The sequence below is a fragment of the Manis pentadactyla genome, chromosome 1 (assembly GCF_030020395.1).
Source record: "Manis pentadactyla isolate mManPen7 chromosome 1, mManPen7.hap1, whole genome shotgun sequence".
Lineage (NCBI taxonomy): Eukaryota > Metazoa > Chordata > Mammalia > Pholidota > Manidae > Manis > Manis pentadactyla.
In genome coordinates this window covers 93,113,737-93,139,135 of record NC_080019.1, presented here as the reverse complement: position 1 = coordinate 93,139,135, position 25,399 = coordinate 93,113,737, and the positions used below count along the sequence as shown (strand labels likewise).

At 35.3% G+C, this 25,399-nt stretch overlaps 2 protein-coding genes across 8 annotated transcripts in view; one reads left to right on the top strand and one right to left on the bottom strand.

Moving 5' to 3' along the window:
- The first annotated feature begins 231 nt into the window (after positions 1 to 231).
- Positions 232 to 10,659, top strand: TRIM59 (tripartite motif containing 59). 6 transcript variants are annotated; one of them, XM_036904072.2, is made up of 3 exons: positions 232 to 308; positions 1,231 to 1,309; positions 8,740 to 10,659. In XM_036904072.2, exon 3 carries the CDS (start codon positions 8,743 to 8,745, stop codon positions 9,946 to 9,948), a length of 1,206 nt encoding a protein of 401 aa, XP_036759967.2. In that variant the 5' UTR covers positions 232 to 308; positions 1,231 to 1,309; positions 8,740 to 8,742; the 3' UTR covers positions 9,949 to 10,659. The 6 variants fall into 6 exon arrangements, 5 of the variants coding, with proteins under 5 accessions (XP_036759967.2, XP_036759970.2, XP_057355676.1 ...); XM_036904075.2 differs by having other exon boundaries at positions 236 to 308; positions 1,231 to 1,305; XR_008996884.1 differs by having other exon boundaries at positions 267 to 389; positions 8,787 to 8,921.
- A 1,499-nt stretch (positions 10,660 to 12,158) lies between these two features.
- SMC4 (structural maintenance of chromosomes 4) overlaps positions 12,159 to 25,399 on the bottom strand; it is a 34,071-nt gene continuing 20,830 nt past the window's right edge. For both annotated transcript variants that reach the window (XM_036904065.2, XM_036904066.2), the window contains 9 exons: positions 24,571 to 24,723; positions 21,112 to 21,238; positions 17,358 to 17,547; positions 15,868 to 16,012; positions 15,426 to 15,599; positions 14,823 to 15,005; positions 14,437 to 14,669; positions 13,779 to 13,962; positions 12,159 to 13,313 (listed from right to left, as the gene is read on the bottom strand). In XM_036904065.2, the coding sequence (XP_036759960.1) occupies positions 13,161 to 13,313; positions 13,779 to 13,962; positions 14,437 to 14,669; positions 14,823 to 15,005; positions 15,426 to 15,599; positions 15,868 to 16,012; positions 17,358 to 17,547; positions 21,112 to 21,238; positions 24,571 to 24,723 (1,542 nt within the window). In that variant the 3' untranslated portion in view covers positions 12,159 to 13,160. The remainder of the gene's footprint in view (positions 13,314 to 13,778; positions 13,963 to 14,436; positions 14,670 to 14,822; positions 15,006 to 15,425; positions 15,600 to 15,867; positions 16,013 to 17,357; positions 17,548 to 21,111; positions 21,239 to 24,570; positions 24,724 to 25,399) is intronic.

The following is a 25,399-nucleotide window of genomic DNA, read 5'->3' as shown; positions in this document are numbered from 1 at the left end:
GGCGATCGGCGCCTACTGCGCAGGCGGAAAACTGGCCCAGGCCCTCCAGACCGGCCCTGGTCATCTCCGACAGCCGCGCGGGCGCTGTCGGCGGTTTACTTTCGAACAGCTGCCCCGCGCTCTTCCCCATTGGCTGATGCTGCGCAGCGGAGTGTTGCTGGGAGACTGCGCCTGCGTCCTGAGGCTCCGCGTGGCCCCGCCCCGCCTAGGCACATGAGGTCCGGCGGGCGGAGAAGGGCGGGGCGCGGAGCTGCACTCAGCCTCGGCAGTTATGACCTGTGGAGCTGCCTTGTTTCCTCCTCCCCGCGGTGAGTTTAAGGAGTTTCTCTTCGGGTCCGAGAAAGCGGCTCTGGCTCCCTCTGTCCCCGCAGCACAGGCTGATAGACTGGGTGTGTTTGGGGGAGGGACGAGGGGCTTACGATGGGAAGGGTGGGCTTGGGTCCCGCACGTTACCGCCTGTCCCGGGCGTGGGGGTGGGGCTTCGGGGCACGTCGCGATTCTCCCTGCAGCATAGGCCGCTCTGCTGCGGGGAGGCCCACGGCGCGGTGAGGGTGGGAGGAGCAGCGCCCGGCGGAGCCGGTCCGCCCCGCGGGGGTTCGGGGCGGGGGCGCCGAGGTGGTGGAGGCCCGTGCGCAGGTGGTCCGGGACAGCTTGTAAGAAGCCTTCACCGAAGGGAAAGGCAGTGTTGCTTTTTTGAGCCCCTTTGAGAGAAGTTTTCATGAGACTTAACAGTGGGTAGGTACATTATGCTCATTTTCCACACGTGAAACCTCAGTTCTGAGAGGCATTAGGTAAAACTGATCCACAGCACTTAAATGGCAGGACTGAAAGATGAACAGACACATCGATGGGAATAACCTAAACTAATATTTAGAATTTGAAGCTGGCAAGATGTCACTACCGTGGGTGCGTCTTTTAACTTTAAGCAATCTAAAATGACTGAATGCTTTCACCATTGTTGGCTAGTATTTTCGAGAGCTCAGAAGATATTTGACGCTGTAAAAAGGGCCCTTGTGACAATTTATTTGGTCACAGAAATGTTGGGATTTTCCAGATGCAAGTGAAGCTGCTCCTGCTCTTTCATCATCTGTTGATATTTGTCACTACTGCTACAAAAACACAATGAAAACGGGGAAGGTAAACATCGAAGACGGTGAAATAACCTGTGATATCGTATTGAATATATTTTTTGAGAATGTAATTCTAAAACATTAAAACTTTTAATTTTAGAATAAGAAAAAAAGAGTCTGAAAAAAGTTGGAGAAGATAAAGTATATTTAGTCTTCAAACCAGAAAAGTAACAAAGTAGGTAAGCTCTGGAAGATTAAGTGAATAGACAGTTTTCAGTGTATTTTTACTGAGTGTGTGATTTAAACTGTACGATGAAATTTCACATCTTTTGAAAAAAGATACATGTTGGTGTATAAAATTCAAACAATATAGAAGGAGCATAACGTGAAAAGTAAACAACTCCCTCATTTAATCTAAACCTTAAAAGTTAGTTACTGATACCTCTTTAGTACATCCCATAAATTTTACAAAGATGTGTACATCTTAACTGACACACAAATGGTATCATTTTTATACAAATATCTGCAAACTGCATTTATTTCTTAAATTACCTGGACACCTCTTTACCGTGCATTTACATTATTGATCTGCATTCTTTCTTAATGACCCGGTAGCTCTCTTTTTAAGTAAGGTGACATAATTTAACCAGCCTGTCAAGGTGAAATTTTGATTTTAGGTAATGTTCATTTTGACATTGCCTTTCAGCAAACATATTGCTGAATGTTTTCCACTAAATATATTTTCACTTTGAAAAGTATAAAAAAAAGCAGTTAAAACCTTAACTTCTCATTTCAGTTCCTGGTAATTCACATGAGTATTTTCATTTGGGGTAACAGGTTGATGTCAGAATGCAGGAACATCAAAAGGGCAGAGTTAAAATCATATCTGACAATAGGATTTTTTTTTTAGCTTGAAAGTGTTTTTGGCTATCATTTTTGTATATTTATATGTATGAAAGTATTTAAAAAATCTTAATGTATACAGATGACACAACTATGGTATTTCTGAAGTAAGTCTTGAATTGCATGAAATGTACATTTTATAATTAGGCCACAAAGACATGAGATTCAGTCTGGGTGATGACAACTCTTGAATTTTCCCAGACTTAAAAGCTGGATCACACTATAAATCTTAGAGCAAGTCATCTAAATAGAAAACTTCTCCTGAGAGGTTGTCAGATGTAATGAATGTTTTATAACCATTCATGTTTAGAGATGAAAGGCAATAATGCATTAGTGAATTAAAACTTAAAAAGCAGTTTACACAGGAGAATGAGTAATGTTTTGGTACTGCTTAATTTTCCATCATCTTTTATCAGTGCTGACAAGCCATAGTAAATGCCAGTTAGACTTTTCAGAGGCTCCATAGGAAACGAGCCCTGTAAGTCTGGTAGAGGAAATCCCGGGGCAAAATAACTCTAAAAACCGAAGTCAGTCAAAGGGAGAAATAAAGCTTAAGATCTGTTTATTGCTTACAAACTGCAGTCCAGGGCCTTTTTCTCCTGCTGCAGCAGAAGCAAAACCGGCCTTCCCGCTCCCCTCCAGGTACAGATAAGCCCTCCGTTGCCCGGGTAAATTACCCATTGATATGCAGATGAACTTCTCTACACCCCTGAGGAATGATGCAAATACACTAACGCCATACCTCTCTCCACCCTTGAGCGCCTGTTGATATGCAGATGTACTAAAGCCGGGCGAGATATTCTGGAAATACTACAGTTTTACCCACAAGCCCTCTGGAGAAAGACTGCATAGAAAGTTTAGAAAGGAAGAAGTCTGGGTTTTTTTTGACACATAAACACAAACTTGTGAAGTAATTCATAAGTAGATAATTTGGTTTCAGGTTTCTTTCTGAAAGATTTTTTTATATTTATATTTCTGGGGGGTCTTTTAAAAGGGAAGCAGCAAATCTTAAAGTTAACGATTTTTACTAGGGCTTTCAGTACTCAACTGGAAAATATCTTACATGGGTTATTTTTATATTACTTTTTTTGCTCTTTAAAATACAAAATAGTATAAACTGATTCTAAAATTTGGCAATGGAAAGGCTGGATTATTGACAAGTCACTTTAAATATGTTGGTCTTTTTTAAATATGTTGGTCTTTTTTAAATTGTAAAAATATACATAAAATTTACCATTTTAAACATTTATAAGTGTACAGTTCAGGGGCATCTCAAATTGTTGTGCAGCCGTTACCAACATCCATCTCCAGAACTGTATCCTCCCCAAACTGGAACTGTACCCTCTTAGCTCCACATGCCTCTGCCCTCGGGCTCCTGGCAACCCCCATCTCACTTTCTTTGTGGACTGACTTTTGGTATTTTTGTTATATGCATTTTTCACATCCACTGTAATCATACAGTTTTTCTCCACTGACCTAATTGAGTAATTTTCTGTTACTGAATTAAGTTTATTTGATCATTGTACCAAATACATACATATTCTTTTAATGTACTCTGGATTTGTTTTTACTAATACTGTGTTCAGGATTTTGTAACCATTTTTGAAACTGGTCTATTTTTAATTTGTATTGTCTTTGTTGGGTGATGAATTCATGTTATACTGTCTTCAAAATAATTTGCAACTTCCTTTCTGTTTTCTGGAACAATTGAACAAGAAATTGTTTCTTGACCATTTGAAAGAACTCCCCAGAGAAGCTTGTTCTCCTCCCCTCTTTTTCAGAGTAGTACTTTCCAACAGGTAATTTTCTCTCTTGGTTTGCTGTATCTTTTCAGGTCAGTTTTGGCATTTGCAATGACAGAGTAATTCATTTCTTATAGATTTTCAATATACCAATAGTTAAGCAAGGTATCCTGTAATCTGGCTTTTTCTCTATTTGGTTTATTTCCTTTTTTCAGTGCTAACCTTCTACATTTGTTTTTCCTTTCTCCTATTGATTAGGAATAGTTCTAATCTATTTTTGTATAACAAATTATCCCCAAACTCTGAAGCTTAAAACAACAAACATGAACACAGTTTGTGTGGGTCAGGAATCTAGGAGCAGCTTACCTGAGTGCCTCTGGCCCAGCGTCTCACATTGTAAGATTTCACTGGACCTAAAGTGTTCTGCCTCCAAGCTCATTTATGTAGTTTGCGGGCTTCTTGCTTTGTGTGCTGTTGGGCTGAGAGCCTTATTTAGTTCCTCACCACACCGGTGGAGCTTTGGTCAGCTCACAGCGTGGCATATTGCTTCTCTCAGTGACAGTGACCCAAGAAATGGAGAACAAGAGCATTCCTGATGGAAGCAATGGCCTTTTGTTATGAAATCTTGGAAATGATAAGGTGTCTCTGCTGCATACTGTTTCTGAGAAGGAAGTCACTAGCTACAGCCCACACTCCAGGGGAGGGAATTACAAAAGGATGTGACTACTAGGTGGTAGAGGTTAAGGGCCATCTTGGAGGCTGCCTATCACAGCTAATGGTCTGCTTATTTAAAGAGCCAGCTTTTAGGCTTATCAACTCTAACAATTACTGTTTTCTAATTAATTTCATCATTTATCTTTGTTCTGCTTCAACTGGGTTTCCTCTTTTCTTTGTTTTAGATGTATGTTTTTATACTCCTTTTGTTTGATAATGGAAGTATATGGCTTCAGCTCTGCCCTGTATTTTTTTTACCTTATAGATTTTGCTTAGAGTATTTTTGTTTAACATAAATTACATCTTGGCTGGTACAGAATTCTTCAATCTTACCCTTTTCCTTCCAAACTCTGGACATTGGTACATTGTCTTTCAGCATTCCTTATAGCTTTGGAGATGTCTACTTTTAAGGAACATCGGAAGGTCTGCCAAAGATGGTTTTTTCACTCACATTTCTTGACACCTCATTGCTTCTCCACTTGGTCTCTCTTGTCAGCAGTCTGGATTTTATAAATAGAGCTTGTGGCTCTAAGAGGCAGTAACCTGGCCAGGCTAGTTAAGGGCTATACCCTGGACTAGCACAGCATTACTTCTGCTGTATCTTGTTGGTCCAAACAGTTGAATGCTCTCCCTAGATTTTTTTGGTGGGGAGAATAGATGTCATGGTTTGATGGCTGAGTACCACCAAAATCACACTGCAGAGGAGCATATGTGGGAGATAGTTATCATGGCCATTTTTGGAAATTACAATCTTCCAAAGGAGAATTCTGAGACTTATATTTGTATTCGCCTTTTTTAGATACCTTAATTTTCTGCCTGGATGCTTGTAAGATTGTCTTTAAAATTTTATTATATTTTGAATTGCATGCTAGTAGTTAAAAGTAAAACAGCAGTGTTTAGGTTTATAATGAAAAACAGAGCCCTAACTCTCACTTTTCCAACTCCCGATTCTTGCTCTCCAGAAGTAATCACTTTCATTTCTTTAGGTGTGCCTGTATTTCTAAATACGCTTTTAGTGTGATTTCTTGATTTTTCACTTTTAGGTGCATATTGACTTAAAAGGAAAGATTAAGATTTAGTTGTTAAACAATGTCTCTTCATAGTTTGGGCTGTTGTAACAAAAATATCACAGACTAGGTGGCTTAAACAACAAATACTTATATATCACAGTTCTGTAGGATGGCAAGTCCAAGATCAGGATGCCAGCATAGTTGGGTTCTACTGAGAACTTTCTCCCGGTTTGCTGATGGCTATCTTGCTGTGTTGTCAAGGGGTGGAGACCCAAGACTGAGTAAGTCCTTAAGAAGGAGCAAGTCTTTATAAGATCACTAAGCCCATTTCTGAGGGCCACATCCTCATGACTTAATTTATCTGCCAAAATCTCCACCTCCTAATTCTATCACATTAAGGGTTAGAATTTCAACATAATGAATTTTGGTGAGGACACATTCAGTCCCTGTAATCATGCTTTTTTAGTAAAAATCAATGTTTAATATTAAGACTAGTATGACACCTGAGCCATATATTCCTCTCATGATTCCATCCCTTTTTAATTTTCTCATTACCTTTCCATATGTTCAGACACATGAAATATTCTGTCAGTTCTATTTATTTACTTAAAGATATTCTTTCTGGGTTTCTGTCTTCCTCCTCCAGAATGCTTATGCTCTAGGCTTGCTGCAAAGTTGTCCTGGACTACATCCTTATCCTGGTGAAATAGCTTACTTTTTCTTCCTAGACTAGCTTCTTTAAGAGAAAGGGTGGGTGAGGGGTTGTTCACTTTTGAGACCTCTTATGTCTAACTGGGTATAGAATTTTAGATTGGAAGCCATTTTTTCCTGAGAATATTGAAGGCATTGGTTCATTGTCTTCTAGTCACCAGTGCTGTTGTTACATACTGCATAGCTAAATCCAAGGTACTCATCCTAGAAAATATATATAGGTAAAATTTTTGCCCCCTGCCACCCCAATCAAAAAAGTCCTGGTTGGCTATGGAAAATTTCTGGTGCATAAATTTTTCTTACTAGTTTCTGAAAGAGCTAGCTCCTAATCATAAACACCTATATCTTCTGTTTCAGGCAACAACCAAAGCCAGAAAGTTCCTAGCTTTACATTATTTTCAACCATGCTTTTGTTAACCAGTTCTGACTTCTCGATTTGTTGCTTACAGTCAGTTTCTAATAAATCAGCAGGACGGTAGTCTGAGGATAGAATTTGTCTCAAGTTAGCCATAATTTCTGATTAAATTTTATTGAAAATTTTATATACTCTAGTAGTAATTATTGAGACCATATTTCCTTTCATTTTATATAAGCTCAGGACATGTCATTTTCTTTACAATACTCTCATTTTAAAGAAAATTGAGCTTCTGAGGGTCCCAAAATGGGTTCTCAGGGAAAATGTCGTTTTCTAGCTTTTTGATAAAACAGGACTTTGGAGGGAAATGTTGGATTCTTTTAGGGTTCACTTTGGTACTCAAACATTAAACAGCTTTAATATTAAGTCTAAATTGAATATATGTCCACTGCTCAAACTTTGTTCCTTCCTTGAAAAATGCCATTATTTATTCCTTCATTATTAATTCTGATGTCACTGAAATACTCTGGGAAACTTGTTTGCTTTTCTTGGCTAGTTTCTGTATGATATCAGAGTTACAGATATCTGATATACCTACAGAGATATATGGTAAAGTCATAAAATCTTCCTAACATGCATTTGATTGAGTTTACCTGAAATGAATGTCATCTTCTGTACTTGCCCAATGACTTTAGTTTCCTGGAATGCTTCACAGTTAAGTTTAGTCTCTTTCCTGTGGCACATCTTGGCTCATTAGGGTTCTGAATATTGGAAGTCTGAATGGAGTATTTTCTGATGAATTTTCCTGTTTAGCTTTTCCTAAGCAAAGTAGAGATTTTGCCATTTAAAAAAGCCCCCAAAACAAATACCTGACGTTTTAATATTGGTCTGTTACTGGTATAAACACCACCCCTTACTATTGAGTAAATGCCTGTTATGTGTCAAGTTCTGTGCTTAGATATAATTTCTGCCCTTATTGGCAGACTTAGATTCCAATGCATAGTAAAATTACAAAATTAAAAAAAATAAAATCCAGTTAAGTGCTTGCTATAAAATGGAAGTGCAGGTTACAGAGAGATTAACTGGTTGTAATCTGGGAGGAGCTGGGGTTCAAATTGATACTTAAATTTGATTTCCCAGTTGGTGAAGATAAGAGCATAGAACTGAAGTCTAAAGAGGTTTTTATATCTATTAAAAGTACAATTATTTTCAGGTGTTTTCTCAAGCTTTTTAATCTTAAAAGTTAGTTTTATAGAGGAGGATTTGGTAACCTTTGCATGAATGATACTTGGGTTTTATGTTCTGCTTTTTAAGTTTCTTTAAACAGTGGAATAAGTGAATTTTTCTTTATCAGGGCTAAGTAGGTCCTGAGGATTGTGGCTTGCATTGAGAGTAGGTACAAAGGAAGACTGCAAGAAAAGGTAGAGTGCAAAACTGTAAGGCTTCTGTAAGTTGGAAATGTCAAAATAGCTTTACAAGAGTTCAAGTTACCTTTGGGAACATATATTTGATGGGATGCTACCTGATTCATGGTGAATCGCTTAATAAAGTCAGATCGTAAAAAAAAAAAAAGTTTTTTACCACCAAGTGTTTTAGCAGTCAGCAGTTCATATACAACTAACATTTCACCTTTCAAACAGATTATTATTGCAAGGACTAAATAAAAAATGCTTTTCCCTTTCAGATCTTCAGATTAATTACTTTAGAATATTATGCTATGCTGATCCTGGGCTTTAAGCATGGTTTTTCAATTTAAGAAGCTAAAAAATTTATCATAAGTTACTAGAGAAATTTAATAACTTGGTTTTAGAAACTATGGTTGAGCCATCTTGGGAACATGGATTCTTCTGAATTAAACAAGTTAGGCTTGGCTTAGCAAAATTATAATTAATAGAAATGTTTAGTCTTGCCTGTTCATTATTTTGCAAATGTTTGGTACAGAACAGTCATTGAGTAGACTTCAACAGGACAGTTTGAATTTTAGTCTTCATTACTCAGAAACCTACTTAACTACATTTTATTACAAATGAATTAGGTTTTGTTTAGCATTTTTGTCTCAGCAAATAAACTTACAGATAATCATTCAGTATTACATATTAGAATTGCATTATTTAGAAAGCTACACATTAATAATTTTAGTAAACATCTTATCTTTTTAAATAACCTCCAAACTACTAATATACATGTGTTGTCTCTGTTACGTGTAGACCTAAAATACTTTATTCTCTTGACAGGAAATGCACAATTTTGAGGACGAGTTAACGTGTCCCATTTGTTACAGTATTTTTGAAGATCCTCGTGTACTACCATGCTCTCATACATTTTGTAGAAATTGCTTGGAAAACGTTCTTCAGGCATCTGGTAACTTTTATATATGGAGACCCTTACGAATTCCACTCAAGTGCCCTAATTGCAGAACTATTACTGAAATTGCTTTAACCGGTATTGAATCTTTACCTGTTAACTTTGCATTAAAGGCTATTATTGAAAAGTACCAGCAAGAAGACCATCCAGATATTGTCACCTGTCCTGATCATTATGGGCAACCATTAAATGTTTACTGTTTACTAGATAAAAAGTTAGTTTGTGGTCATTGTCTTACCATAGGTCAACATAATGGCCATCCTATAGATGATCTTCAGAGTGCCTATATGAAAGAAAAGGACACGCCTCAAAAACTGCTCGAACAGTTAACTGACACACACTGGACAGATCTTACTCATCTTATTGAAAAACTGCAAGAACAGAAGTCTTATTCTGAGAAAATGGTCCAAGGTGATAAGGAAGTTGTACTCCAGTATTTTAAGGAGCTTAGTGATACATTAGAACAGAAAAAAAGAATTTTCCTAACTGCTCTCTGTGATGTTGGCAAACTGATTAATCAAGAATATACACCACAGATTGAAAGAATGAAAGAAATGAGAGTGCAGCAGCTTGAATTAATGACACTGACAACATCTTTACAGAAAGAGTCTCCACTTAAATTTCTTGAAAAAGTTGATGATATCCGCCAACACGTGCACATCTTGAAACAAAGACCACTTCCTGAGGTCCAACCTGTTGAAATTTATCCTCGAGTAAGCCAGATATTGAAAGAAGATTGGAGTAGAACAGAAATTGGACAAATTAAGAAACTTCTCATTCCTGAAATGAAAATTTCTTCAAAAAGGATGCAATGTTCCTGGCCTGATAAGGATGAAAAAGTGGAATTTTTTAAGATTCTAAACATTGTTACAGTTACACTAATTTCAGTGATACTGATGTTGATCCTCTTTTTTAACCAACACATAATAGCCTTTTTAAATGAAATCTATTCAGTATGTTTTTCTGAAGTGTCTCTATCTGTTTACCAAAGTTTATCTAATAGTATATATGACTTAAAGAGTATACTGTGTCACACTGTATATTTACTGAAAGAATTCATGTGGAAAATAGTTTCTTGAAAATTCAAATCTGAATCCTCCAAACAGGCTTCTCCTGTAGAGCAGATTAATAGCTAAATGGAGAGAAACAGGGATAGCACTGATAAGTAGCAAACTAAACTTGACAGTTGCAACGAATATAAGCATATAAAAATATTCAAACCTTTCATATTTGTTGGATAACAATATGTCAAAGTTAGAAATAGAAGTGTGTAGTTGTCAGACACCTCAAAACTAGAATATAATTACATTTGTATTAATACATTATCCCATTTTTACTGGCTTTGAGAGGTTGACTTAATGTTGACGTGACATTTAAGCATTATTACACCACTGTTGTCTTAGCATTATTATAGATACTGCAGTGGTTGCCTTTGCAGTTCTTTATGTATATGTAGCTTTTAGAGTAAAAGTTAGCAAAATCCTGAATGTATGTATGCGTTTATTTTGATGTGGCTTAAAGCTTTTGAGTGGATAAGGATGGTGAGAAGAGGCTTTAAATTCAAGCATTTAAGTGTAAAAGTAGTAAGGGATTGTTTAAAGATGTTTTTGATTAAATATAACTGATCCATACCTAATGTGTTTTAGATAGATTTAAGAGCCCTAAAATGTTTATCAATGTACATTCCTAATAAAGCAATTGCTTTTGGAAATCTAAGTGCTGTTAGGGAACAAACATTTCCTAATACTTGTCGTATTTAGTGGTTTGTATAAATTTGTTTTTGGATTGTGTTTGACTCTTGTGACTTGTTTTTATTTAGTCTTGTCAGATCAGTTCTTGTATAAAAACTCAAACATGTTGCTAGAATAGAATATTGTTGATAGTCCATCCTCATCAAATTTAGGTATGTTAACTATTTGTCTTAAAAATTAAATATTTAGCCAAACATTCCCCTATGCTAATTGCCAAAGTACCAATTTAATCTTATTTCCTTGAATTTTGCTTAAAAGGGAGGCTACCTTTTAATAAGTCAAATCTCTTTTGATTTAGTTCCCTTATTAAGGGGGACTGGAATTGTGCTTTTGAAAGGGTTGCAAGAGCTAAGGTCAAAAGTCCTACGTACAAGCTCATTTGCATTACAGAAACCCCAAAGTGGCTTTTGCTCTTGTTTCATCTCTAGGAGCTCTACCTACTTCAGAGACTTTCAGGTCAGATTAGGGAATGCTCCTCCTCCTATAGATGATATATAAATTAGTGTGAATTAATATGGCTGTATTTAGGGTGCTAGTTATAATACTCCCTGAGAACAAGTCTTAACTAAGGTGGTTGGCTGTTAAGCCAGTTTATGACCAGAATTAGAATACACCTGGTACAGTGAACATTTGTGTGGGTAAAGAATATTTGGATGGTAGAATGGAGGTGAGGGAGGTATAAAGCTATTGGGAAATACAATTAACCTTAAAGTTACATTGCTTTGATTACTTTAAGTAATAGTCATAACAAAAATGTTATGTACTTTTTTTGAGTACATGTAAACACGTGTTGAAATTTGTTAATTGTGTCAAGCACTTAAATCTGTTTCTGAAGTAGGTATTAACCCTCACTTTGCAGATGAGGAAGTAGACACAAAAGTAATTTTCCCAAGGCCATACATATAGCTAGTATATGGGTATATATTTCGTGTAAGAGTTCATGGTGTCATATTGCCTTAAGAGGATTTCAAAAACCAAGATTTCTTATTGAATTAGGGCTTCTGATCATTTATAGCTAAAATTGAAGTATGTGCCTATTACCATTTTAGGTTTGACAGTATTTTGTAACTCACCAGTTTTTACTACACAAAACAAACTTTTGGTGAGTTTTCTGTAGTGTGCATGAAAATACTCAAGAATACAAATAGCTGGTCATTACATTGCTGCTGTTCCTTTGTATTTTTACCAGAAGGATGAGATTGTAAAATTTAAAGTAATTCTGGAATATTTCTAAGTTTTATGTATAGCCAAAGTATGTATTTTAATAAACTCATTTTGATATTTTTATTGGGTGGCTTAATAAGGTATAAGTGGTAGCTTTGGAATTTTCATAATGGGTTATAATACAAGTATTATCTATTTTAACTCTAAAACTTAGTACCAAGCTCTGCTAGTACACTGGTTATTAAAATAAAATTAAGTATTAAATCCCATTCACCTCTACTCTCACCAATGAAAAAAAGCACTTGGATTATAACTACAGCTTTTTCTAGTTACCTTTTCCCTTGCAAAATCTTGATTTAAAACAAACGTCCAACTTGAGTTTCATATCTTGTTTATTTAGGTCCACGCTGATATATTCACATTTTTAATGGCCATGTTATTATACAAACCATCTTCACTGGATTTTTAGTACCTAAACAATGGTCCACTTTAATAGCAAGTTAATTAACTCTTAATTCCTCAGGATCAATATCTAGAATTAAATAGCTAGGGTAAGGCTTTTTGATTCAATACCAAAATTCCTTCTGAAAACCAATGTATTTCCAGTAACAGCATAACATTCATGAGCTGATACTTTCAAAACAACAAAAACTGACAATTTGATAGGCAAATAACATTTATACTGAATTAACCCCTATGTAATTCACTCTTTATAACAACTGTAGCGGGTATTTTTCCTTTTCTATTAATGAGATAATTGTAGTTATGTTCTGACAATGTCTCAGCTTGCTGGCTCTCTTGGAAGTGTTTTAAATAGTAAAACACATCAAGTTTTAGAAAAGCATGCATATATAAGATACTTAAATTCTCATCCTAAATTCAGAAAGATTACTTAAAAAAAAAAGTTCCCAGTATTTGAGTAATACAGTGATTGTCTACATTAGGAAATTAGGAAATAATAGTACTTGGCAGGTTTTTCCAGGGTAGGCCAAAGGTCCATGAGGGTACATTGTATCTTGGTAAGATGATCTAGTTTAGTTTAGAACTTTATTGTTCATCAATTAACTAACTTTTGAGTTTGAAAGTAGCAATTTGAGACTAAGGGCAAGTCACCTGACCTTCCAGGCATCTTATTTTCTCCATAATCTGCCACTTACAAAATTGTCAGATTCTTATAACTTCCTTGAAGCAGGTACAGAGAATATCTTATTAAACTTGTAACATGTCTCTTAACAGTATAAAAGAAACCAGTTAAATAAGGTTCAGTTTAGGAATATGTATTTTATACAATTTATAATCCTCTACAAATAGAAAATCAGCAGTATGCTGAATCTATATGCTAGCTCAATTCGAGGAAATCTTCAGCATAAACAAGTTTAACAAAGTCCTTTAGATGCAATTTCTTTTGGGTTTACTGCAACACTTTTTGTTATATTGTATGTCTTGTAAATTCCAATAAGTCTATCTGAAATCTCAAACATATTATTTCGAAGAGAAATTATTATGAACTGGGCATTTTTTGTTTGTTCCTAGAGGGAAAGAAAGAGAAGAGATAGTTAGAAACACTTAAGTAATAACAGGTAAATCATACAATAAACATCTAAGCTTTACTTCCTTGAAATATTTTTTTTGGTGGTAAGTTCAATAAGTTAAATGTTGAGTGAACAGGAATGATAGCATGGATAATTAATGGAAAGAAATTTGGATTTGAGAGGAGTTTGGTATTTTTGAAGCATGGTTGCCTAGACGTCTTCTAGAAGAAAAGATCTAGGCAGGAGACTGGAGATTCCACCTGTGTTTCTGCTACTAATTTACATTATACATATTTAACCTTTCCAAAATGGAAATATTTGGTTCAAATAAAGGATCCAGTCTACTTTGATTCCAGAGGACACAGAACAAGGAAAAAGCTCAAAAGTAAGAAATAAGTAAAAGAATTCCACGTGTAGAACCCATGAAATTTTCAGAATGAAAACATCTAAATGATTACTTACATATATATAAAATGCAACAATGGACACATTTTTAAAATCAAGGGCTGCATCAATCTCATCCATGAAATACAGGGGAGTGGGTTTGTAGTGGTGAAGAGCAAATACTAAAGCCAGTGAACTAAGTGTTTTCTCTCCTCCTGAAAGGTTGAAGATCTTCTTCCAACTTTTCTTAGGTGGTCGAACACTGAAATAATGAAAATTTATTAGTAAAATTACTTGAAAAGCTAAAAAAAGTTAAGACTGTGATTTGTTTTCCATGATTACTTTTTGAAGTATTTCCCAGGAACTTCTAATTTGCTTTTCACAAAGCTAAACATTTTTGGGAGGATTGAAGACATAGGATCACCTATCAAAATTAATATTTAAACAGTAGGCCAATAAGTACTTCTTGCTATTTTTACCCATTCACAGTGTAATTTTTTGCTTTCCAATTTTAAAATTCTGATGTTTAACCGATATGGCTAGAACATTTAAAAAAAGATCATTGCTGCTTGTCCAGAATTTATACTGTGAACTGCCAATATATAAACAAATTAGTATTTATCATAAAATAAAACAACTTATATATCTACCCTTCATCCCACCCCTAAAAGTACAGTTTGGAGAACATATAGGGATATGTAACAGGGAGGATTCAAGACTCAGTATTATTACAAACCTGAACATGATTCCTTCAGAGAAAGGATCCAAGCTGTCTACAAGTTCCAGTTCAGCATCACCTCCCAAAGTAAGCATTTGGTAATTTTCCTTTAATTTATTGGTTATTATATAGAAACCAGCCAAGAATTCATTAAGCCTTTGTTTCCGAAGATCTTCATATGCTTGTCTAAAATGATCTCTTTCACAAGTAATTTTGTCCAATTCTGCTACCCGTTGTAAATATAATTCTTCCTATAAAAAGAATATCATGAGAAAAATATCCACAAACATCTATTAAGTTAATAAATTTGAAATGAGAACACCACTTATTATATAAAATTGGAAGTCACAATTTAGGCTAAGGACTAAAAAGAATTCTATTATACATCAACACTTCATTCATACCTTCTTTTTATATTCTGCAATGGCACCAAGGTTTGGTTTCATTTCATGACACCGGGCTTCCAAAAGGGCAATTTGATTTGTTATAGAATCTGGATTCTTAATTGCTTCAAGGTCCTCTGGGCTTAGAACAGAAATCTCTTCAAGAGGATTATCTTCAATGGGATGCAATGATATTTTTGAAATCTAAAAGTTCAGTTTAAGTAAGAGTTAGGGAAGGCACACTACAATTGTGTAAAAACTCCCAAAACCAAATCAGTAACAACTTAACTTACTGAAATACATACTAAGGAGTATTGACTAATCATGTATCAACTATTTTTCAAAGGACTTCAAGAAAATTAGTAGTAGTGTTCCAGAGTGAATTCAGGTAGCCTTTTCTTAAATCTCCAAATCACACCTGAGGTGAAAATGTTGACTAAGTCTAACCATTACCCAGATTTTTCTGTATATAATAATTTTTCATTATGTCCCTTTATAAACCAGAGAAGTTATTATGGAACTAAGAATCACCACACACCTCAAACACACACAAAACAAAAACCCCAATTCTTTTTCATAAAAGAAAATTTAAAGTTATATTTAACTATAAGGTAACAATCTCACCTCTTTTTGCCAATATTTTATTTTAGAATTATGTTCAGCAATGTGACCATTTATTTGTTCAAGTTGCAACTTAATACTAAGTGCATCTTTTTGAAGGGCATGTTCATTTTCTTGAATTACTTTTAGTTCTTGAAGTAGAGCGCGATGTTCTTTCTGGATCTCTGGTAAGGTCTCCTAAAAACCAAGAACAACTGCTATAGATAAGACCTTCCCAAATAGAACAGGTATCCTCACATCACAGAGACGAAGTTGGCAAAATTCCCTATGCTTCTTCCATTTAAAAACAACAGTTTACAGAAAAGCTACAAGACAGTACTCATTGTACAAATAAAATTAAGTCTTAACCTGTTGAGTACATACGATGCAAAGCAGTCATGTCACATACCCAAATCTTTTAAATTGCTTCAAATACCAACTATTCTTTCCCCTTTCTAAGTCTTACCTTTGCAGCATTTGTATTCTTTATGACCTCTGTTGCTTTGTCCTCAAGTCTTTTTAGTTCTGCTGTTAAGTCATCTACTTCTTTCTCAGTATCTTTTATTTCTTTTTCTGTACAAAAGACGGAGTCTTGTGCTTTTTTAAGATTTCTAAACAAGCAAAATATAAAAAATGTGGTAGTTATACTGTTTCTGAAAAAAACTACCAAATAACTTTTTGACAATGCAACTTTATTTTCTATTGTAGACTTAAAAATTTGTGATTTACGAAATCATCTTTGAATTGGTTTTTATATGGTTATACATATACTTATGGGATGTTGTATATTTTATAAAATTCTTAAGTAAAATTTAATGAAACTTCCTTATATAAGCATCTAGTATCATACAATCTTAGACTATGTAGCAAAGTTATCCACTGGATTATTATATTGTCATTTTATGGCAGATTGGAGATTCTTCAATCTTTACACTCATGAAGCTACGCCTTCAAATAAATTATCTCCCAGTTCAAGTCACCGGGGCAATAAGTGGTTCTCAAAAGGTGGGAAATGATGACTATTCTTCCCTTAATCAAGTGATTTTTCTACTTTGATAAATGTGTTTAGACAAACTTTTTACTCCTAACATGAACAAATGGTTTATTAGCTCCTTATCTTTGAGCAAAAGGTATTGTCATAATCATATAACCAATATGCAATCAATTTGTTATAATTTTAAGAAAAGTTAACAGCTTTTTACATTTCAGCATTTCATATACATACTTAACTTTAATTATTTTACAAACACCAATAGTTTTAAATTAGTTCTAAAACAACAGCTATAAATGGATTAAAAACTTTTTGTGAGTTGGGACAATGGAATAATAGTTAATTAAAAACTAAGTTATCAATGCAATTAATTTTGCTAAGAGAGCTCATTCTTTTTTTGTGCATGTGTGTGTGTGGCTGAGAGCCTTTTGCACCATGCTGATTCTGAGATGAAGGCCCATGTTAAGTTCAGATTAAGGGTTTAGAGTAAGATACATTGTAGTTTCATAATATTATGGATGTCTAAAAGTAAATGCCTCTTTTAAGTCATGCCTTAAGAGCACCTTATGTACAAAAATGTACCTCAGTTGGAACTCTCATTATTTAAACTTAAGAGAGCTCATTCTTATCTCTAGTTCTTTAAGATCTAGATCCATTTAATCACCATCTATTCCTTTAAGCCAGAGAAACAAAACTGATTTCTAGTCTGCACAACTACTGGGGAGTTATATAACTATGTTTTGCCAAAGCATACCTGTTTACTCATTTCTTAAGAAAAGCTGGTCATAAGATAAATGTTTATATAGGTTTCCTCTTTCTAAAGTCCTATTAGGTGAGAAATTGTCAGATAGGCTTAATAAATAACAGTAATAGAATCCTTTAATGGATGTTCAATTTAAATATTAACCTCTTCCAATCTGAAGGTAGAGAAGAAGACAGGTTAGGGTAGTATACACATACTCTACCTGTCAGCAGTCTTGATTGCTACTTGGGCTTTAGTAATAGCAGAAGCACATTCATCCAATTGCTTATTTATTTTATCAAGTTTATCTTGCTGGGCCTTGAGTTTATGGTTATTGATTTCTACAATGCTATTGTGTAACCTTTTAACCTCAGCTTCTACTTTGCCAGCTTTCTCAGCCACACTGTCATATTCTGAAATAAAAAAACAAAGAACTTAGTGTTTCCAGACTGAGCATGACTTGTTAGATATAAATTTATTCAGTCAGTGACTTAACCTGATACATGCAAAAGAAATTTTAGACATTGGGGGCGAGGGGAAACGTCCTATGTCAAAACAAATGGTGTTAAAAACAATACATGGTTGAATTCCCTGGCTCAGCTGTGAACATAACATTTATTTCTTAATGGCTTCATACTATCAAGCTCTTTCAAATAATCTTTTCAACTTTTTAAACGTCACTCCTTGATAACTGGTGTCTGATTTTTATCCTCAGGCTTTGTGCCTATTACTTGCCTATTGTGAAAAAGCTGTAGTTATTTTATTCTGTTAAACTAACTTAAAGTACTCAACCACAAGGAAGTAAGGGAGACAGGAAGAATTTTGGCACTTTTTGTGACACAGAAAGATACAAGTTACATTTCTTGGATTCCCTTGTACCCAGGGTTCAGACAATTTAGGTCCACTCAAAACAATTCACATAACTTTAAATGCATATATGATGAAATGAGGTATGTTTCTGCTGGCAAGTGGTCACAGAGAAATTTCCTTGGTGGCATTAGTGGTTCTGGTGTCAAGTCAAAAGCTCTGTGACTATCAACAGGCAGTGGCATTAACTTCCAAGTGTAGATTACAGTAGGTGCAATGTGCTTCTGTTGTTGGTAGTTGCAGTGCCAGCTTCCCAATTTGAGGTGATTTCTAATTGTGGAAGAGGCATAGCTTCTTTGATGGTTCTGTGGAGTAACTCTAGATTTGCTCTTCAATGTTCAATCTGGAATTTCTTTCTTCAGCCATCCTAATTATTCTGTAAACAACCTACTACTCTATTAAAACACACACATTTGTACTATGCAAATCGCAGTTATATTAACCAAAGTGGGTTCTGTTTCTCTGTATTTGAATCAATCCTCACTATACAACACAGAAAAGAGAAAAGGTAGAAAAGAGGTGAAGAATTCAAGCTATGAAGAACACTTTCTAAACATAAACACAGAGCTAACTTACGGAGATTCCCATAAAGTTCCTCCAGGACATATATGGGCATTTGGCACAGGAGGATGGGGGTAGGATTTGCTAGGAAATCTATCAGCCCATCATTTCTGAGACCACTTGGCTCTTTAAAAACCAAAAACAGCCTCATTTTGGTCTTCTGGATTCCCTTTTCTCCTAATGATATTAAGTATACACATTTAAAAGTTCTAATATTGCCAGTACTACAATGTACCCCCCACCCTCCGACACTGGTCAAAGATACTATATTTGTTTAAGGAACCATTTTGCTCAGTGATGGTCTCTACAGCTGAAATTCCCTTAGGCTGCCTGCATGTTCCATTCACTTGGGGTTCAGGGCACCAGCTGCGGTAGGGGCTGCTACCTCGACTTACACTGGGAAATGGGCCAGGTATGCAGCTGGAAAGAGTTCCAACCTTTAGAGACATTTCCTTCTACATTTTCATGTATCTACCACACATTTCTAATATCTATAATAGCATGTCTTCCACAGGAGTGAAAATTGTGGTGTATATGTAATCTGTAATTTGAAGTCACTCTTCTATACCACCTTGCCCTCCTTTATTCTCTGCACATTAGAGGTATCTTTTTAAAAGCTCAATTAATATAAAAATGAAGTATTTAGTTTTAAAGATGTCTGCAGAAATGGGTCATTCATATTAGACATTAACAGAGTCTCCTTATAGCCACTGTTCCACGAGAGGAAATATATGTATGGGACTCCTAATAAAAGTCAAGGCTTCTTTTTCAAAGAATAAAACACAGATTCCTGCAGTCCCTGAAAGTGTTGCTATAAATGACAGATACACATTTTTGGCCTTACAACTGACCAATATGTACCACTGAAGCAGTTACAACAAATACTGTGGCTATGCATGGGGAAAGAGGAGCAAGGGTGAAATCAATGTGTCTGCAAAAACAAGGCATAAGCTTAAAATGAACATAAGATGGAGAAATTGTCAGATGATATGACTCCCCTGTACATCACCCTCCAAAGGGCTATGTCACTTGGAGACACGGCCTGTAAGGCCCTATATTATCTGGATTTTTCCTCCTTTACTCTAGTCACTCTGGCTTCCTTGTATTCTTAGAAACTCCTAATCAGGAATACAAAGTCCCTGGCTCAGGGACTTTGAGTTTTTCTACATTTTTATTGGACTGCTCTTCTCCCAAATATCTACATGGTTAGTACTCCATTCTTCCTTTGAGTCTCTGTGCAAGTTATCTCCAGCAGAGCCCTGTCTCACCGTGTGTCTGACCCTTCATCCCACCCTGTCCTGCTGTCATGGTTTTACTTATCAGCTAGTACCACTGATACAACATGCAATGTATTTGGTTTAGGTTTCCCATTTTAAGTGTGAGATCCTTGAAGAGGGACTTAATTTTGTTCACTGCTCAATCAACAGCTCCTAAAACAAAGCCTGGTCAGTAGCAGATTCTATTTGAGTGACTGTCTTAATATTAACAATGTAGATATTATTACCAAAAAAATATTTATAGATTCAGATGAACATTCAATATGCATATAGTGGACATCTGTCTGTGTAACATCTTTTTTACCCCTTTCTTTTGGAAGAAAACTCATTTTTTTTGAGCTCTTGGATAAGTACTACAACTTGAGTACAACTAGTTCTTTGGGATGGACCATCGATATTTGCTTTGTCTCAAGAACCAAATTGTCTTGAGAGAACAACTCAAACAACAGGGGTCTTTCTTGGGATGTGAGGAAGGTTTACTCTATGTGCTGAGGTCACTAGCTGAGATATGGAAAGCCAGGAATGGGTGATCACCATAACCCATCATTCCCTCCTGCAACAAGATTCACATCTATCTATGTTCGACTGAAGTCAACATGGAAAGAGAAGCCAAGCTGCTTAAGTGCATAATCAGGATTTCGATTTCAAAGACAATTCTGACTGTGAACCTATGAATTCCTTTTGTTTAAATATTCTATTTTGGTAGCACACTTACATGTTTATATGTATCTAAGAGAAAAACTTCTGGAAGGAAAAATACATGTTCTCTAAATTTTCATATCTTGTTTTGCTTCAATATGTGTACCAAATATTTTCTGTGTGCTTTCACTTATGTGATTAAGTTTCTCGAGATCATCACTTTCCTTAAGCTATGAAACAACTACTATCTTAAAGGTTTCTTGTGATGAGTAGGCCAAAATATACAAAGTATGAAATGAAGAGCATGGGTCCTGGAATCAGATTGCCTTGGTCCTGAATGCCTATCCCACAACATGTTATGTGACCTTTGGCAAATTATAAAAACCATTCTGTGCCTAGGTTGCTTTACCTGTCAAATGAAGTATTTACGTTAATAGTACTTACTTTAATAATATTTTATAACCTTTTGGAATGAAATAATAGAAACAAGATAATGAGAGCAGTGACTTGCACATTAATATATGTAGCTGCTAAATTTTATTCTATAAATTATCTTAAACATTTAAAACATTAAAAAAAACCTTCTGACAAAAAAAAAAAAAGAGTAAGAAAAGCCTGTATCCTTAAACATACCTGTTTTGAAAGCACTAACATTTTCTTCTAGCAATTTCTGCTTTTTCTTATCAGGAGCTGTAGCAAGTACATTAGCTTCAAGTTCCTTAACTTGGACATTCAAATATTCTTCTTGCTCTGACAAACGCTACAGAAATGTTTTTACATTCAAGGTCAGTATTTTAACTTAGTAATAGTAACATTTGCCTTAAACATTCTGAATAATAAAAAAACCCCAAAAACAAAATCTTAAAGAAAAAGACAAACACTAATAGGAAAAGGGCAAAAAACATGAACTGATATCAAATATGAAAATGTCCAACACTTAAAATGATATGTAAACTTATTACAAAGACAAGTTAAAAATCTTATTTTTTTCCTACATTAGAGTAGCAAAATTACAACATACTGAAGACTACCTAGTGTCAAAAGACTTGGAAAAGTAATTATTTACATATGTTACTACAGGCATACCTTAGAGATGTTGCAGGTTTGGTTTCTGACCACTGCAAAAAGCAAATACCTCAACAAAGTGAGCCAAATGAATTTTTTTGGTTTCTCAGTGCCTATTTATTTTTATCCCACACTATAATCTATTAAGTGTGTAGCAGCATTGTACTAAAAAAGCTATACATATACCTTGATTAAAAAATATATTGCTAAAAAAATGCTGTCATCTGAGCTTTCAGCAAGTCATAATCTTTGAGCTGGTGTAGGATCTTACCTGCTCACTGATCAGGGTGGTGTTTGTGGCCGTGTCAATTTCTTAACAAGATTAACAATGAAGTTTGCTGTAGCAACTGATTCTTCCTTTCAGAAATGATTTCTCTGTAGCATGTGATGTGTTTTGACAGCATTTTGAAAGACAGAACATCTTTCAAAATTTAAGTCAATCCTCTCAAACCCTGCCGGTGCTTTATCAACTAGGTTTATGTCATATTCTAAATCCTTTGTTATCATTTCCAATCTTCACACCACCTTCACCAGGAGTAGTTCATCTCAAGAAATCACTTTCATTGCTCATCCATAAGCAGCAGCTCCATTCAAGTTTGATCAGGAGATGCAGCAATTCAGCCTCATCTTCAGGCTTCACTTCTAATTCTAGTTCTCTTGTTGTTTCTACCACATCTGCAGTTCCTTCCTCCCTTAAGTCTTAAACCTTCAAAGTCACCCATGAGGATTAGAATCAACTTTCAAACTCCTGTTCATGTTGGTATTTTGACCTCTTCCCATGAATCATAAATGTTCTCAATGACATCTAGAATGGTAAATCCTTTCTAGGTTTTCTATTTGCTTTGCCCAAATCCATCATAGAAATCACTATGTATAGCAGCTATAGCATTATTTAAGAAATACATTGCGTAAGACTTGAAAGTTGAAATGACTCCTTGATCCACTGGCTGCAGAGTGGATGTTATGTTAGTAGGCATGAAAATAACATGAATTTGTTGTCTGTCTATAGCAGAGCTCTTGGGTGACCAGGTGCATTGTCAATGAACAGTAATATTTTTAAAGCAATCTTTTTTCTGAGCAGTGGGTCTCAACAGTGGGCTTAAAATATTCAGTAAACCACGTTGTGAACAGATTTGCTGCCATTCGGGTTTTGGTGTTCTTCAGAGCCCTAGAATTTTCAGAATGGTATTTGAGCAGTAGCTTCGACTTAAAGTCATTCCAGCTGCTTTAGCCCCAAAGAGCCAGCCTGTCCTTTGAAGCCAGGAACTGACTTCTTCCTAGCCATCAATCCTAGAAGGCACCTTCTTCCAATATAAGACTGTTTCCTCTACATGGAAAATCTGTTATTTAGTGTAACCACCTTTATTAATTATCCTCACTAGATTCTCTGGTTAACTTGTTGCAGCTTCTACACCAGTACTTGTGCTTTTATGTTATGGAGATGGCTTCTTAAACCTCATGAACCCACCTCTGCTAGCTTGCAACTTTCCTTTTGCAGCATCCTAACCTCTGTCAGCTTCCACAGAACTGAAGAGTTAGGGCCTTGCAGTGGATTAGGCTTTGGCTTAAGGGGATGTTGTGGCTGGTTTACCCTACCCAGTCCACTGAAACTTTCTCCCTGTCACTAATAAGGCTGCTTTGACTTATCATTCATTTGTTCAATGGAATAGCACTTTTAATTTTCTTCAAGAACTTTTCCTTTGCATTAACAGCTTGGCTATTTGGTACAAGAGGAGTAGCTTTCTTTCGGATTGTCAAAGCTTTGTCATACTTTCCTCGCTAAGCTTAATCATTTCTAGTTTTTGTTTTAAAGTAAGAAACCTGTGACTCTTCCTTTCACTTGAATACCTAGATGCCATTGCAGGGTTATTTACTAATTAGCCTAATTTCAATATTGTGTCTCAGAACAGGAGGGCCTGAAGGAAGCAATTCGGAAACTGCTGGTCGGTAAAGCAGTTAGCACATACACATCTATTAATTAAGTTTGCCATCTTACGCGGACCAAGTCCATGGCACCCCAAAACAATTGTAATAGTAAGCTCACTGATCATAGAAGACAACCATAACAAATACAGTAATAAAGTTTAAAGTATTTTGAGAATTACAAATGTGACAGAGACATGCATAGTGGAAAAACAGCACTGTTTTTCAACAGACTTGCTGGATGCAGGTTGCCACAAACCCTTCAATTTGTAATAAATGCAACACCTGTGAAGTGCAATAAAGTGAAGCACAATAAAACAAGGTATGTCAGTAGCAGTAAATGAAACATCCTTTTGAGGACAATTTGGCATTATGCAATAAATGCCTTAAACATTGTACAATTACTGGGTAATAATTGTAATTTTAGGAATCTAACCTAAGGAAATAATTGGGTGAGTGTATAAGAGTATTTTGAACATAGCAGTGTTCATAATTACAGAAACAGCAACTTGTGGTGCAAATAAAATGCAGTAATTGCCAACAAAGTAAATTTACATTGGTTTGGAAAGAAAACTGTAATTTATTAAGTGAATAAAATTTAGTATGAATCATTAAAAATCCATATGCATATTTAACGTGTATATCCGTATCTACCATATACATGAACACATACATGCAAACTAGTCACGTTCATGAAAAAGTTGAAGGATATAAATGAGAAGTGAGGGTGATGATCTTTTAGGTATTTTCTGAAAACTATTTTTGGTTTTGTTTTTTAATAAGATAGTGGCATGCATTGCTTTTTTGTAATTAAAAAAACATTCAACTTTGAAAAAGAATGAAAATAAAGGGTCATATGGTTAAAGGAAGACACATTTCTGTGAAGCACAAACGGAAATCAGGAATACCTGTAGCTGAATCAACATTCTGGCAGGGCATTTATTCATTAGTACTTAGGGAAACAAAATCATCCCAAGACAGGCCTTCTACTAAGAAGGGAGAAGGAGGATGGGTCTCTATCTTAAAGAAGTAAGCAAATAGCAAAATGCTTCTGTCAAATTGCTGTTGAATTCCAGTGCTTTTAGTTAATACTGATAAGGGTACCTGGATGCTTGCAGTAAACTTTTCTAGTGTACTCCTCATTTCTCGTTCACTATGCCTTAACTTAACTACTGCTTCTTCCAGTTGTACTTTCTGTTCCTGGATTTGCACTGCTTTTTGAGAGTCTCTCTCCAGCTGTAATTCCATTTTATTTACCTACAAAGAAGAGTACTAGTGAAATAGGTTTTCTCCAAGAGCCATTTCAGATTAACAGTAAAGTCAATTTATGAAGAATAATCCAAACTTCTGATCTTAAAGACTATATATGGAAACAAAACACCCCAGTTCCAATTTCCAATCCTAAAGCTTAGGAGATGGTCAACTAATTTCTGCATCAGACAATCAGATGGAAAGACAATTTTAAGTGTTGTATAGTTACCTATTACTTCAACAGAGGTACACTATGCAATATTTAAGTGAAAGGATATAAACTATTTCAAAATATGGAAAAAATCAAGACACATCACTTTGGAAAAAATTAGGTATCCAGAATATCCAAGTGTATGTTTTTAAGAAAAAAGTATATACAGCATTCTGAGGGTAATAATGGGACACAAAAGTTTTCCCTGGATATTTGGACATTCTCATATACTTGCGCATAAAATGTTTTGAAATAAAATTTTGAAATATACATCAGAAGTTTCTATTATACTTACACTGTAAGAATTATTTTGAAGTAGAAAAAAACAATTATGTAATGCAGAAGTAATTATGAGAAAAACCAAATTAAATGTCAAACAATTAAGAGAATGGTTGAATTATGAAATATCTGTATGATCCAAACAGGAAAAGATATATACGTTGAGCATATACATTCTAATTAACATGATTT